The sequence below is a fragment of the Falco naumanni genome, chromosome 15, assembly GCF_017639655.2.
Source record: "Falco naumanni isolate bFalNau1 chromosome 15, bFalNau1.pat, whole genome shotgun sequence".
NCBI lineage: Eukaryota > Metazoa > Chordata > Aves > Falconiformes > Falconidae > Falco > Falco naumanni.
This window is the reverse complement of record NC_054068.1, coordinates 8,619,069-8,634,763: the sequence shown is the minus strand read 5'-3', so window position 1 is coordinate 8,634,763 and position 15,695 is coordinate 8,619,069. Positions and strand designations below refer to the sequence as shown.

At 36.4% G+C, this 15,695-nt stretch overlaps 1 protein-coding gene across 3 annotated transcripts in view; it reads left to right on the top strand.

Annotated features, from left to right (window-relative positions):
• Positions 1-15,695, top strand: part of CDH8 (cadherin 8) — a 214,366-nt gene that overhangs the window by 118,216 nt on the left and 80,455 nt on the right. For all 3 annotated transcript variants that reach the window (XM_040615518.1, XM_040615519.1, XM_040615521.1), the window contains exon 5: positions 15,111-15,230. In XM_040615518.1, coding sequence (XP_040471452.1) covers positions 15,111-15,230 — 120 coding nt within the window. The remainder of the gene's footprint in view (positions 1-15,110; positions 15,231-15,695) is intronic.

The following is a 15,695-nucleotide window of genomic DNA, read 5'->3' as shown; positions in this document are numbered from 1 at the left end:
AAACCTTAGTAAAGATATGGCTTCTATCCAAGGAGTATTCACAGTACAGAAGATGAGGGGAAAAAAAACCCAACCCAAAACATTGACAGGAAACTAGTCAGAAGATCAGATGAATAAAAATCTAATGAATTGATTAACGTGAGGTTTAAAAGATGGTGAGAGTGCAATGAAAGCAAGAGAGGGGAAATTAAACATGAATAATTTCATTAATGAAAGATAGAGGAAGTGAAACAATTGGGAAAAGTGTTAGGGTGAAGCAGGGAGGGGGGAGGAAATGTAAAGATGGTCATGAGAGATGAATTAGAAGATAAAACTTTATCTGGGGAAACTTCACAGTAGGAGATTGTAGAAGAAATAACCAGTACCTGGACATAGATGTCAGGTTTTGGAACAGTGAAAAGCTCTGGCTTTTTGAGGATATCATTTCACTATTTCCCCTAGCATGGTGGGGGAAAGAGAAGTAATTCTTCACTGAACTGCCTCGAAATCATGTAGTTCCACATTTTTACGTATCCTTAGGCTGCATGGAAGAGTTTAGTCCAAAATGAGTTTATTCTAACAGCACAAATATAGATAGAAAATTGTCATAGATTATCCCAGAGGTCTATCATTTATTACCTTTATTACTGAAATTATGCCAGTTTTGCACATTTATCCCTTATGATGCCTGAACTTTGCATATTTTTCTATGTGACATTCCTAGGGGTGCACATTTTCAGGCTATTTCTGTGAGGAAGCACAAACATACACGCTTGCACTTTTGTTGAAAAACAAAACCTAATTCTAAACTGTCACCTCAGAACTCAGAGTATGTTTGCCATTGCATTACACGGGTCACAACTGACTGTAAAATCTGTGCAGCATATGCAGTCAAGTCTGCATTGCAATCTCTGCTGGAACCAAGTTTCAAGGCTAGAAAGATGAAGATCAGACTGTTACCCCTTTGCTAATGTTGCTGTTGTTCCTTCTGCCTTCCTCTTTTAACCTGCAGGTAGTAATATCAAGTTGTACTAAATCTCCATAAACTATTTTAAGTTTCTTTAAGTTTTGTTAGTCCTCTTAAAATTACTTTACTTCTCTATAATGTTTATAATAAAACTGTCTCCTTTCAGAGTTCAGGGATATTTTTTATTTTTTGCCACACTAAGAGTATTTTACTTCCATTATTCACTTACTTAATTCTTCTTAAAGAGATCTCCACCCACTGCTAATTTCAGCCTTGACATTTCTACAACACAGCCATTACTAGTCAGTGTTCTTATACAGGATAAAAGGTTCCACTAAATCTCTTCTTTCCTGAAAATCCTTATACAAATTCTGGCTGCTCTGAAACAGTAGAGGAAGTCATATGTTATATATATATATATGTGTGTGTGTGTGTACCTATGTAATGGGGATGCTGGACAAGATTTTTTTTTTACTATTTCATTTGTCTGTACATCTTTCTTAATCACTTTTAGATGTAAAGGGATGCACTGGTAATGAAACCCAGTTGAAACCTTTTAAAAAGAGATTCACTTAAGCTTCTGGGTGGAAGAACCCCATGACTTCCCCCCTGCCCCCATTTGTCTAGATGTGTATATATGCCTTCAATGAAGGTAGCTTATTATGTAAATGAATGAGTTATCTTAGAAGATCCATAAGGGTAATTGTAGCTGGATCTGTAGCTTATTTAAAGAAAAGAAAAAAAGAGAGAGGAAAAAAAAGAAAAATGTTGTTGTTTTTTTTTTTTTTAAAGAGAGACACTACACCCAAGATGAATACAGATGAATGCATTAACCTGTCATTATTCTCTAATGTAATGTTGAGGTTTTAACCCAGTGTGATTTTCCTAATAGCTATATTAGACACTGGTGTTACATTCCTTGCTGGAAGATATGCGTTATATGAACGTCAGTGGTATTTTTGCATGACTGTCTAGGACATGAAAGACACACTATGGGGATGTGAAAACTGTGGTGTATGTACAAACCTTCTGTGTGTGATATGTATGAATGTGTGTGTATGCCAGTATATGAAATTATCACAAGTGCATGACCACAATCTGGCCTGTTAGATTTTTTTGTTACATATCAGTGATATCTGGAAAGTCCTGCTTCGCTATTAAAACAAAAGAAAAGGATTTGCATGGCTTTCCTCCCACTACCTGGTGCAAAGACAATTAGTATTACACTGTGTTATCTCCGGTAGGAATGATGCTCACTTTTCAGCTGTCTTTACAGAACGCACACCCACACACATACTGAGTGGTGTTGTATCGACACTGTGTGCAGAGTTATTTTAAAATAAATTATTTCTCTCTTTGACGAGAGGAGCACATTCCAGAAAAAGTTTTGAGAACTAAATTGAATTTTCCCTTGTTTCATCCTTGTATTCCTTTCTTTTTTTTACATAATTCCTATATAATGTACCGTAGTAAACCCTGTTCCCCAACTCCAAAATGATGAATTTGGTTGTAAAAGCTAATAATGTATATGGAGAATATGCTCTTTGCTGAAACTTAGTGCTTTAATTGTTTAATTCTGATATTAATTTTTTTGAGGGATTAAAGATCAAAAAATGAAATCTGTACAATAATTTTATTGTGACAGTATTGCATGTCACAAATAGGAACTAATTTCATTTGTCTGTACATCTTTCTTAATCACTTTTAGATGTAAAGGGATGCACTGGTAATGAAACCCAGTTGAAACCTTTTAAAAAGAGATTCACTTAAGCTTCTGGGTGGAAGAACCCCATGACTTCCCCCCTGCCCCCATTTGTCTAGATGTGTATATATGCCTTCAATGAAGGTAGCTTATTATGTAAATGAATGAGTTATCTTAGAAGATCCATAAGGGTAATTGTAGCTGGATCTGTAGCTTATTTAAAGAAAAGAAAAAAAGAGAGAGGAAAAAAAAGAAAAAAGTTGTTGTTTTTTTTTTTTTTTAAAGAGAGACACTACACCCAAGTATGTTCTATTTCTGTGTTGCCTTCTTGGCTACGCACAGATGTATGACTTCCCTGAAAGCGTGCTGCAGAGGTGATGATGGAAACAAAAGCGGATACTTTTTCCCAACAGTATAGCAGGATCTTTTTTTCAGGGGCGGGATGAGGAGTGAAATTTCTTGATTTTCTTCTTAGTGAAGCCAAGAGTGTTTAGACAGCTAGTGTCATGTTGAAAGACAGAAGATGACAGAAGTAGAGTGACAAACGTGTTGGTGAAATAAAAAAGGACACAGATGGAAAAAGAACAAAAGCCATAAGGGAAGAGAATTCTTTTATAGTTTGCCTGAATTAAGGTAAACAGACAAACTTTAATAACCTCCAAATATTAAGTCCCCTGACAGTCATAAAAACAAAACCATCTTGAAATACATGCAGTGGAATCCAGTCTGCCATTACTCTAGAAATGCTTTTGCCTTTAACACTAGAAAAAAATTAACAGTGTGAGAAAGATTAGAATAATATTTTTGTCCCTAAATGTTTCCATGAAAACTATTTAGTGGGGGAAAAGGTCTTTATTGGAAAAGACTTAGGGTTTCATGCAAGTCAGAATATCAATTTCCAATTTTGGCACAAGCACATCTACTTAGCAATGTTTTCCTTTGGATCGAAGTTTACCCTTGGTTACACTACTGTAAATAAGAAATAATTCAATCTTTTTTTTAATTTTTTCTTCAAAAGCAAACTGGAATTATTTAGTGTATCTATTTATAGTAGAAGTGCACTGTATAAGGTCTAGCTTTTCTTTCCAGTTCTCCTAAAGATATTACTCCTCTTCCAGTTACAAATTGTTTGGAAAAGAACAAAATCTGTTGAATATGAAATCGACATGCAACACCTCATATGAATAGTGATCAAATAACTAGATAAATTAGAAAGATGCAAGAAAAACCTCACCTGAAATGTTACCAAGATCAACCACACTGTCTTACTGGTTTGTTGGGGTTTTTTTTCCCCTCTGTATTCATTGATTTTTTAAGGCACTGAGCATGACTGTTAAATCAATGATAGTTTGTCACAAAATTGTAGAGTAAAAGGACTATATTACTGGGGTCAGCTACAAATTAGCCCAAAGGGTAAATGCAAAGGGAGTGCAAAAGCTAAAGAAAAAAACCAGCAGATGTTTTAAAATATGGCAACAGCTGTTAGAAAATGTATATCTTCATGTTTTCTTGTTCCTCTACTTAGTCATCTTGTGCATAATCAAATTCACTAGCTGTGGTACTGAAGAACATTTTACATGAAAGATATATTTAGTGAGTGTACATGTCTTTAAAATCTTCTGTACATTCTGTGTGGCTGAGACAGGGTTCCAAAAGCAGAGTCATAAGTAACCTTCAGTAATTGGTTAGGATATTGATTAGGAAAACCAAGACAGTATTCTCCCTAATTTTACTTGTTATTGAGCCTTGAATAAACATTTCTGAGTATGTTGGTGGGGGTTTTTGTTGGTTTTTTTGTTTGTTTGTTTGTTTGTTTTTGGGGATTTTTTTGTACTTTCCATTTCTCATGAGGTCTGATTGAAAATGTCATTATCTTTTTACATTGTTCGTAAATGACCATGATGAGTTCAAGGACCACAGATGAAGTTACAATATTGCTTTTTAGGGGGTTATAGTCTGACCCTTTAGTTGCACTGACCTATATTGTCCTGAATGTATTAAGTTAGTTCATTGGCTTTACACAAAATTGCTAAAATCACTGGGATTGCTCAAAATACTTTGTACTAGTGGCAACAAGTATGTGAACATTCAAGTTCTGAAGATACTGCCTGGTTCTTAGAAATAAGCCCTAAACTACCTGTGCAAAGTGTGGAGCTGTTAATGTGCAGTGGTTTCTTAGACAAAAAGTGCCTTTTTTCCCTCTCCATTAACTGGTAGCAATTTGTTACAATTTTTCCATTTTTTGCACACATTCATTCCCTTTGCACAAAGGAATGTTTTGCAAATGACACATAGTGAAGTGAGATCAGGAAAAAGCTAATTTGGACCAGAGTTGAAGTCCTAGCTCCTTTACATCTTCCTGTGATGTTCCTGTTTCACAGGATGAGGACGAACAGACAGACATAGACACATGTTGACCATATGAGGGCAGAGCAAAGAAAATTTTGGCATTTAGGTGCTTGCTTCTCTAGTCCTATGTAATCTACAAGAATCTGTCCTACTGTTATTTTTCCAGGTGATTCTTTTCTCATAGTCACAACTATATATTGTTCTTGTTGCAGATATTCTGCTTCTGAAGTTCTTTGTGGTTCTTTTCATTTATACACTTCACACAGTCATATTTCTGTTCGGTGAATATATGCAAATGAGTCTTTGACTCAGGTTTCTGCTACATGCTCTTTTGGTTGCCACTTTAAATCTACTCTTAACAAGCATTTCTCACAGTTTTTCCAAATTTCACATTTTATAGAAAAGAATGTTCAAAACTGTGGTAGTTTTGTTTTGTTGGCTTTGAAAGCATGCATTTTGTTTCTCCAAACAACTATGCTTGTGACATAAGCCCATTTGCTGGCCAGTGGATGATTTCCTAAGTGGCAAACAGATGAGAGAGAGCCGACTAGTACAGATTTCTGCCAGACTTAGGCTCTGTGAAATACCACAGAATTGGACTGGAATGTATTCTCTCTTTTTTTTTTTTTAGTTATAGGAAACATAGACAAATTCTAACCATGAGTTAGAAAGTTCTAGGTCAAAAAATTAAATCGTGTGGTATTTTTTTTCATAGCAACTTTGATTACTATAACTTACATCACTCTGCTAACACAAAAGATTTAGCTTTAGAATGCTGGAGACCAATAGTCCTCGAACTCTGTTAATTGAGATTGCCTGTGTTAGGCGTCTCTTTGACAGACACACTTGACATTTGGGAAAATGAGATTCAGACGCAATTCAGAACCCATTATTTTATTTTATTTTTTTCCTGGCATTGGTCATTCCCCACCCTGCCCTGAGTTGGTTCCCCTGTCTTTGTATGCTGCTGAATCTGCAGCGCTTGAGGTTTCTTTGTGAATACAGAGCAGCAATTGCCTGTGGAGCTGATGTCAATACAGCTTTCTCATGAATCAGCCAGGAGAGGACTGCTGGCCAGCTGATTCAACTGTACCCGCTCCCTGGGGCCCTCATGGTCTGTGCTGCCATATGCTTGCTCCGCAGTGGCCTAAGGGGGCAATATTTCAAAGTCTGCTTTTGTAACCTGGATTACAGTTACTGGCACTGTAGGCTTCGCTCTACCAAATAAAGCAAGCAGGGCATCAAAGCTGCAAGATTATACCAGCCGTTTTCTGTTTTCATAATAGAAAGGTATAAATGAAAGGATTTCTGCAGTAAACAGCCAGGGCTATTTTATTATTTATTTATACTTGTATACAGTACACCTGAGCATAACCTGAAACTTCCATCGAAATCAACAAGCCTTACCGTACTACCCCCCCGCCTCCCCCTTGGTAATGTAGTGTACAGTGATCATCCAATTTCACTGTCTTTGCCTGGGGACCTCGCAGAATGAATGCTGATGAAATAGTCAATTGATTAGAGACAAGCAGTCTTTCAAAAAGTCCTGAACAAAAGAATAGTTATTTCCCACATCTCTTGCAAATATCAATCAATATTCTATAGTGTGGGTGATATCTAAAGGGAGAATAATAATAAAACAATTAAAAAAATGAAAAGAAAACATTATTCTTTAAGCCAAACATAAAATATATTTTACCCTTCTACTGTTGCCTGTGATGTTACATACTTTATTCTAATCCTAACAAACAGCCACCCAGGGGAATTTATAAAGGAGTATCTGCGGGCTCTCTAATGGCAGCATCTTATAAGTTGTACCAAGAAAGGCTGCTAACCTTAAAACTGAAAAGGCAGTGTCCTTTCTTATTAAAGTCACACAGGCTAAATCCAAGCAGTAGGTGAAATCAGCAAGGATAATTGCCAAAGAGTTATCTATATCACTAGACTGAATATACATTTCTGATGTTAAACATTTTTATTTCCAAAAGTTCATGTTATAAAGGCAGCATCAGAGTTCTAAAATGATTAATCTGTGCACAAATTTTGTAAAATACACAGTTTATTAGACTTCACAACCATGCTTCCTACAGTCCTCATTATACAGCTGTAAAATGCTGAAGGCTGCCAGCTTGCTCCGTTGTCTGTGGGCTGTACAGAAGGCTTTCTTCTCCTATGCATAGCAAGCACCTTTCATACTTCTGCAGTTACACATTTGCATATAATATATTTTTCCCTTTTCCCTCACATGATGAAAAGTCCTTAAAATGACACATGAGCAATCTAAAAGCATCATTGTGTTATATGTGGTAGGATATTCAGTTGCTCAGAGATTTTGACTCATACACATACTGCATGCTAACATTTTTTCAAGGTTTCATTAACTTTCTAAACTACTCTAAAAATTGCATTAAGTAATATGTAACATTTGGAAGAAACAACTCGGATTTTTGTTCTGCTTATGGAGCTAAACCTGACTCAGTATATCAGAGGTACATGAAAAAAGTATTTTCCTGCTGGAAACAGGAAAGAGTTTCTTGTGGTTTTTTGGCACAGTACTTCATAATTTATTGTAGTGGTTATTTCCTACTGTTGACCAAGCTGCTCCTGTTGGGTTCTTCAGATCCCTTTATTAAGCCAGATTTTTCAGGTGTTAAAACTTTTGGGTTAGACTATCAATTGTATGGGGCACCATCTGCCATTTGCTGTAGGTCTGTAGAGTACTGGGTTCTCAAATCCTGTGTGTTTCAATGACATCAACAGCGCAACTATATATATAAAACCAACTAGCAAAACAAACCAGTAATGCTTTGTTACTCTGCTTTTTAAGATCAGCTTTAAAAAACTGAATATGAAATGATTTGCAGTTTATTGCAGAAATTATATGTATTTGTCTAAATGAGTGCGTAAGTGCACATAGGTCTTTATATATATATATATATATATATATATATATTTGGAAAATAATGTAAACAGAAACAAAAGTCTTGCAAGACTTGTGCTTTTCCTATATGTTGATGTGCCAGCTTACATGCCTGAAGTTCCTGGAGGGTTAGTATTATAGATTGGTATGGCCTAATTTGAGTACATATGCATAAGACAGTAGTCATATGTTAAAACTTAGACATTTGCATTAGCTGGCTAATTTAATTTGGATTCCTCGCTGGTCAACCAAGAACACAGATTCCCATGAAAGGACAATTCTGTTTTCCTCCCTTATACAGAGCAGAAAGCTAGTGCAGCTACGTATCTAATTTAGCCAGTTGAGACCAAAACTGAGTGGTATGAATAACCCTCTTTTCCTTCTTCCTTACCTTAATCATCATAAACAAGATCATGACAGCATCACAGTATTTCACTACTTAGAGTCAAACAAATTACAGCTGGGAAAGACAAATTACCCTATTAGTTAATCTTCCTGTCTTTCTAGGGTTTTCCCTTAGAATACATTATCTAGCATCCTGTGCAATAGAGTGAACTCTTCAGTGAGGAGGATTCTGTTATTTCCCTTGGGGAGCTATTCCTCCTTGTACAATTTCTCATTGTAAGGAAGCTTTTGCTGTTGTTTTTGTCTTTGCAGAAGATTAAATGAAGTCTCCTATCTATGTATTTATATGGTTCTCATCACCCACATATCAGTATTACACCTGTAAAGTACACACATTTTCTTTCTCATTTTTCCCTCTAGGAGTGGCTGTATACAGAACTCTAGTATAAATACAGTAGAATACATTCTGGCCTTCCTGTGTCTCTAGCATGCCAAGCATAAGCTGCCTATAGTTCCCTTTAGTGGATCCTTCTGGCCCGTATCTCCATCCCTTACCACTGCTTAGGATGTCATCTTTCACCTCCATTAATTTTTCACCACTGAAAGACGTCCACTTACAAAGCAAATACTTACCTATTTTTCACATGCTTTCCTTTAAGTGTGGGAAGATCTGAAAAACCTACACAAGACTACTGTCATCTGTTCTCAAAGCAGTCCTTAAAACTCTTCCGTGATGCCTATGTGCTGTAGGTGCTGTGGGGAAGGTGTGCTAACCTGACAGCAGGTAGGTCAGGCCGCAGCACCACTGCCTGCTGACAGCATGGCTTCCCAGGACGATTTACATCCTCTTGTCATCTCCCTGTCTCTCTTCAGTTGTCTGCCTGCATTTGTCTGCCCTGGTTCTTGCCTCTTGGAGTCTTTGGGGAGAGGACTTTCTTGACTTATGAGACCTGATCCACATATTTTGTTTTCAGAACTTTGGCAATAATGTAGCTATTAATAATAACAAAAATATAGTCAAGTACTAGTGTAGAAGTTAGGAGTGAAATTATGTATGATCTGCAAAGAACGCTAAACTACTCATATAACATACCCACATATATGCATCTGCATAGACACCAAGCTATGCAATTTAAAATGCCAATGATAATATTTTATGTGTGCATTTTACACGTATTAGGAAGTCCTGAAGTGCATTACAAGGATTTCTATTCCATATAAGATTTGTTTATTTGGTTAGTGAAATCTCTAATTCATAGATTTTTGGTTTAGAAATAGTCTCGTGTAGAATAATCTGAGATGATAAGGCTTAAAACTATGTTTTTGTATTTTAAAAATCAGCAACAATGAAAAACAAATAAGAATAAGTTTCTTAAGCTTTGAGGCAGTAATAATTTACATGTCAAGAAGTTATACAGGTTTTTATGAGATTATTGCAGTTTTATTCAATAAAAAATTGTTACCATGACAACAACTGTCATGCTACCTGTGAGATTATAGCAAAGAAGGACAGTGAAGAAAAGGCTTCATTTTGGAAAGAATGCTTATCTGACCTGCTGAATGCAAACAATGCTTTGCTGTGACCGCTACTGACTGCAGGGCTACTATCAGCCAAACTCAAAATCTAGCTGGAGATGTGAAGCGCAGTGATTCTTTTAGAAAAACAAACCAGTTTGTAAATAATGGTAGATCTTTTTCATGCATATATACTCTTAATGCCCTGTCAGACTGGTTATCAGATCTTCTGAATGGGATGGAGATTTCAGCCTGTCAGGGTTTGGGAAGAGGAGGAAAGAGTGAGTGAGACCAAAAAGGGCATCAGAAAAGGAAAAAAAATGCCGAAGTCCCTGGGCAAATGAGAAAACATGGTCCCACTATATTGCATTATGGTCACATTTTTTTATTTTTACCAGCCATTACAATCTTTCAACAAAATGGTTGCTTCATTGAATATGGATTCATGTAAATTTCTGGCAACAGCTATGCGTTACCTCCTCTAGAACATACAAGTTTGGGCGTTTTATTGTTGAATTTTTGGTTGTTTTTTTCTTTCTTTTTTCCCAGAACACACATTTCACTGCCACACCAAAAAATTTGCTTTCCGACTCCCTGTGGCAGCATATGCATTTTTCTTTCTGACTAATGTGCAGAATTTGTACCCTGACTTGCACATAAAAACACAGCCAAAACAACAGAAGAGCACTAGCTGAGCACACACATCTTATTTTTATGATAGCTTTTAATCTCAGTTTGCCAGCAAATGCAGGCTTTCTTACCTAGCCATATAAAAATACTTTTATTGCTAATTGCTTCTCTGATTGCTAGCCTGTTGCAAAGAGAAACTATGAAACCTGACACTAAAACAATCAGCAATGGTTAATGGTGAAATCACATTAGAAGTATTCATTAATTAAAATCTGTTGAATCTCTTCGCAGTCCGTGTTTAATCGCAGGGTCATTAGCATCGCAAAAGTGTACCTCCGAAAAAAATGCAGCACGTTTTTTTAACAGAACATCTTAAAATTTGCCTCATCTATTGAAAAGATGGTTTTGTTTTACATAAGGAAATATTAGGAACATAAATTAAAAAAGAAACAGTGATTATGTTGTTGGGCCAGATTATATAAAACTGCTATATTATTGTAATTAGGACAACAGTGACTTGGACTATAATAGTGGCTTTCTTGTAAAAATGGCACCATTTCAAATTTATAGTCTCTAGCTAAATGAGTTTGTTGTAGCATTGACAAAGAAACAAACACAAGCCAAATGCAGTCAAAATTAAACACAAACAGAAACCTTAGCTGTTTTTTTGTTGGGTAGAACCCAGAATGTTGTTTCTCAAAAAGCATTTACTTAATAAATGCTCTTCCCTACATTCTTACTGTTTTTTCAATCAGTAATTTTATTTTTAAAACTTTAAACACATTATGCATGTAAAAATATTTATGTACACGCGGTTTATAACTGCAGAGTCTGTAGTGGAGTAAAATCCTGCTTAAATATCAATAATTCAAAGCTCTAGACCAAAGCACAGAGAGTTCTGCTGTGTTCGGGAGATTGTCTAAGTATCAGCCATGGTGGCTCTGAGTTCCTTTTTTCTGCATTATTTTTCACCCTTAGTTCTCCAGATCTCCAAAGCTTAGGTGGATAGGGTTCTGTCACTTGTGGGAGTGGGGCAGGTTGCCACTTCTTCTGGACCATTACCTTCTTGCAGGGGAACCAGAGCAGCACTGGTGTAGCAATGCCATCCACAGCTGCAGAGGGGACAGCTTGCTCTCTGACATACTTCTTATTGCCAATGTGAACATATTAATGTGGCATGTTTCACACCTGCAGAAGATTTGATTCAAGGCGTAACACACAAAAAAAAACCCCAAGAAATTAAAGGAGATAAAATTTAAACTATGTAAACCCTTAACTAATTTCAATAGTGGAAGTAATTTATTTGCTTTCTGTTTCATGATTGCTTGCATATTTCATAAATAATTTTCATCAATAAGGTTTTAGGGAGCAAATTGCTGAATTGTAGTGACCTCAGAATCGTGTATGACAGAAATGAAGTGCTAAGTGGCAGAGACTGGCAGTGTAAGATTTCTAAGGGCTGGGAGAATATCTTATTTTTTTGTTCCCTTCATTAGTTTTATTATGTGAGATTATAGTCATGTAAGGGGGAAAAAAAGAAGGGTATGTCACGTGCCTCCCCTGTTTTGTGTATATAAACAGTGAATGGGAATAGTAACTATTATGTCTGGTTTTTTAATGTATGTATAAATTTCAGATAAACTTGGGACCTCAATAAGCAATTAAATTATTTTATATCATAAGAAATAAATATTGAGAGCTGAGCATTAGGATTGGAAGCAATGTTAGACAGATTGCCTCTTCTTACTATGGTGTATTCAACTTCAGTATCTAATGAACACTTGGGATAAAGGATACTTTTATCAAAGAATCAACATACCCATTTAAGTTTTGAAAACTTGAAATAAATATCTATAAAATTCTTCAAAATTCTCAAGTGAAATAAGAAAACGATAGGCATTATATATCAAATCTTTCTAAACAAGCAATATAATTATTTCTGAAGTCCTTTGAAATGAGAGCCAACTAGGCAAATCAAACACAATCTCAAAGAAGTCAACACTTCTTTAACTTATTTTTAAATAACTTCTTTATTTTCTTTTGTGTATAAATTATATCATGGAAACAAAATGAAACAGCCTAGATAAAATACTTTTACAAAAATTTTCACTGTTCTGTGATGAGCCTTATTTTATTGCAGCCCTGTCCTATTGTATGATATTCTGCGCAAACCTCTTTTGTTTTGTAATCTTCTAAAAGAGAAGATTTATGATAGCATCCATGGAAACCTAGTACAGCTCCTGCTATTGCAGTTTGAATCTAGCTGAAGAAAGCACTGTCCTCTACGTTCATATTTGTTATCATGCATGGGACAGCAGCTGTGAACTGCAGGGAATGTCCTGCTGGGATGGTGGGGCAGTAGCCTGAATCCTGTGAGAGGGGAGATACAGCTTGGCTAAGAGATTGCTTTCTGTAGGAACATCGTAACAGAGAACTTGTAACTGTTGTAAGTTACAGAAAGTGAGCCAAAAAAACCTTAAATATGTGCGACAATTCTAACAGCTACTACTTTTCAGGCTTTGTAACTACTGTGGGCAAGCCACAAAAGGTCCTTTTGATCCTCTGCTCTTGCATCATCCAAATTCAAGCTTCCTGCATACTTCCTTGTCATTGCTCCCTATTTTATTCGCTGTAGCCTATGCCATGGCCTCTGAGTATGCCTCGTCTCGTGGTTGTTTCCCTGTTACTGTTTTCATTCATCTCTGTGTGAAGGAGGTCATTCAGGATATCATCTATAGGTTGAGGCTGCTGTGCTAGCTACAGGGCTGGGGGCCACATTTGTGTCATCTATCCCCTTTATCGTTTTCATTCAAAGCTACCAGGCATTGCCTATTAGTGTCTGCATGTACAGCAAAATTTGGAATTGGTTAGACAACAAATTTCTGATGTTAATTCCTTACAAACCAACCATCAAGTTGAGGATAAAGTCTGTTTCTCAAGCCCAGTGGCAGGTTAAAGGTTATTATATTGAATGTTAGGTATAAGATCACCTTTCAACATCAAAACCAGTTAAGCTTAAAAACATGAACAGTACATGCTTACAGAAACAGGTTAGCAAGCATCTGCCAAAGATAGATGCAACATAATATTCATCAGCATTGGATTCCTTTTCCGTGTTGTATGCATCAGCTGCAGGCCACGTGGATTCTTCTGGACCCTGCCGAGCAGCAGGAGGGATGCTGGTGGGGCATTTTTCCTTCCAGATGAGGCCATGGTAGAGCCTGTGTAACGGCCAGCTGATCTGCTTCCCTTCATTGATGTCACCCCCCTCTAAGAATAGATAAATTCACAGTGGTAGCCAAAATTAATTACCAGTACACGACATTGGCATTTTTTTCTCTAGTGACATGTGTTTCTGCAAGCTGTATTCCCTTCCCGGGGAATAATCCCATTATTCCCATGAACCAAACCTGCCACAACTTCAGGCGCTGCAGAACTTCCACTCTATAAGTGAGGTTTCTCCATCCCTCTAGACAATCCAGCATTTTGCTAGCCCTGTGTCTTGCCCTGATGTTTGAAGTGGCCAGGTGGGAAAGGGTGAAATGGAAGCTATTGAGTGATATGCACGTTATCTCTAAACATGCACACATTTTAAATAATTTATGTGTAGTGTAAAGAACAAAACTGCCCAAAGCTGTAGCAGCAATGTGCCCTACAGAGAACGAACAGCAAGTGCAATGCAAGGACATGCCAAAGGGATCTCCTCTCCCTTTAGTTTATTGTTTCTGTCCTGAAGTGACATGTAATTTGGATTCAACAGCACACAAAGTATGAGAAAGAAGAGGAGGCTATTTTTATTAGCACACCCAGAAAGGGTGATATTTTGGTGAGTGCTATAATTCTTTTCCTTCCTGAACATAAGAAACATAATTCAGCCCTTAACCTCTCTCTTACTCTTGCTTTCTCTCCCTCATAGATATTGTCTTTATTGTTAGCCTAATTAATGTCATCATTATATTTTTAGGGGGAAAAAAAGTCTCTGTAGCAAGCTTAATGTAACTGACTGAGTTTCATTTGATTTTGCTTCTTACAGAAATGGCAAGTGCAATGTTGCCTAAGAAATAAAAAGGGCAATTTCCTTTTTTTTTTTTTTCTTCTATTTTTTTAGTCAGAGTATGGGATTTATAACTCTGGCTAGACAATGGCCTCCTCAGTGGCAGAGACTCATTTCAGAGACAATAGATGTTGTCCTACCTCTGTCACTGTGGCCACATCAAACCATTATTATGGCTGCAAGCCAAGAGAAGAAAAAAGAAGCCTTTTTATTATTGCTTTTCTACGTGGTCTTTGTAACTTGTCAAGGTTCTTTCAAATGTGATTTTGCAAATCTTAAATGCAACATATTATATTGTATTATTAACCTTGTATTTCACATCCCTTTGATATGACTCCTTTGCAAATGCTTGAAGTCTACAGAGATTTATCAGGTAGCTTTAAATGCATTCTACAAAGAAACTTTAAATAATACAGCTACTAAAAAGGTGTGGTTTTTTTAACCCGGACATTCACTCTACTGGCATATATCATCTTGAAAAACATTTCCTTTGTGTTCAAAAGTGATATTTTAAGTTGTTAATGTTTTGTCTTCTTTTATTATTGTCATACAACTCACAAGGAAATTAATATTTGTTTCAAATTATTTTTTGTTATGCAAATTTCAAGTAAGTGTGTAAACATTAATTGTGTATATTTTTTTAACTTAGGCACCTTTGTTACTAAAGTAACAGCTACAGATGCAGATGATCCAGTTTATGGAAACAGTGCCAAGCTGGTTTATAGCATTCTGGAAGGACAGCCTTACTTTTCTATTGAGCCGCATACAGGTGGGTGACTCTGACCATGAATCCCTGGGCTATACTTACACAAGTGACTGTGCCTCTTACCTGTTTCATATAATATACTTAAACAGGGAGCGTAAGTAGATGTATGATGTAACCAAGTTATAACATGTGTCTCACTTGTATTCCATCAGAGTCTGATCATTGAAAAGACAAAGAAAAATCTGTATTAATGATAATGTAAGTAATGGTGATGCTAATATTACAGAAACTACTGAAGCAAAAGCAAAGGTAGCGAAAGTGCCATGTGGCTTGTGACTGATTAGGGATTGAAAGACTTGGCATGAGGGAATTAATGAGCATAACATGCTTTTCAATATGAGACTATGGTATTTCCAGTTAAAGTACAGTTTAGCTTGGGTATTTTTGTGAATATATTGTGTGTTTTCATTAAAAATGCTTTTTTCTTGCTTGATTGAGTGGATGAGGGAAAGAAAGAACACGATACTG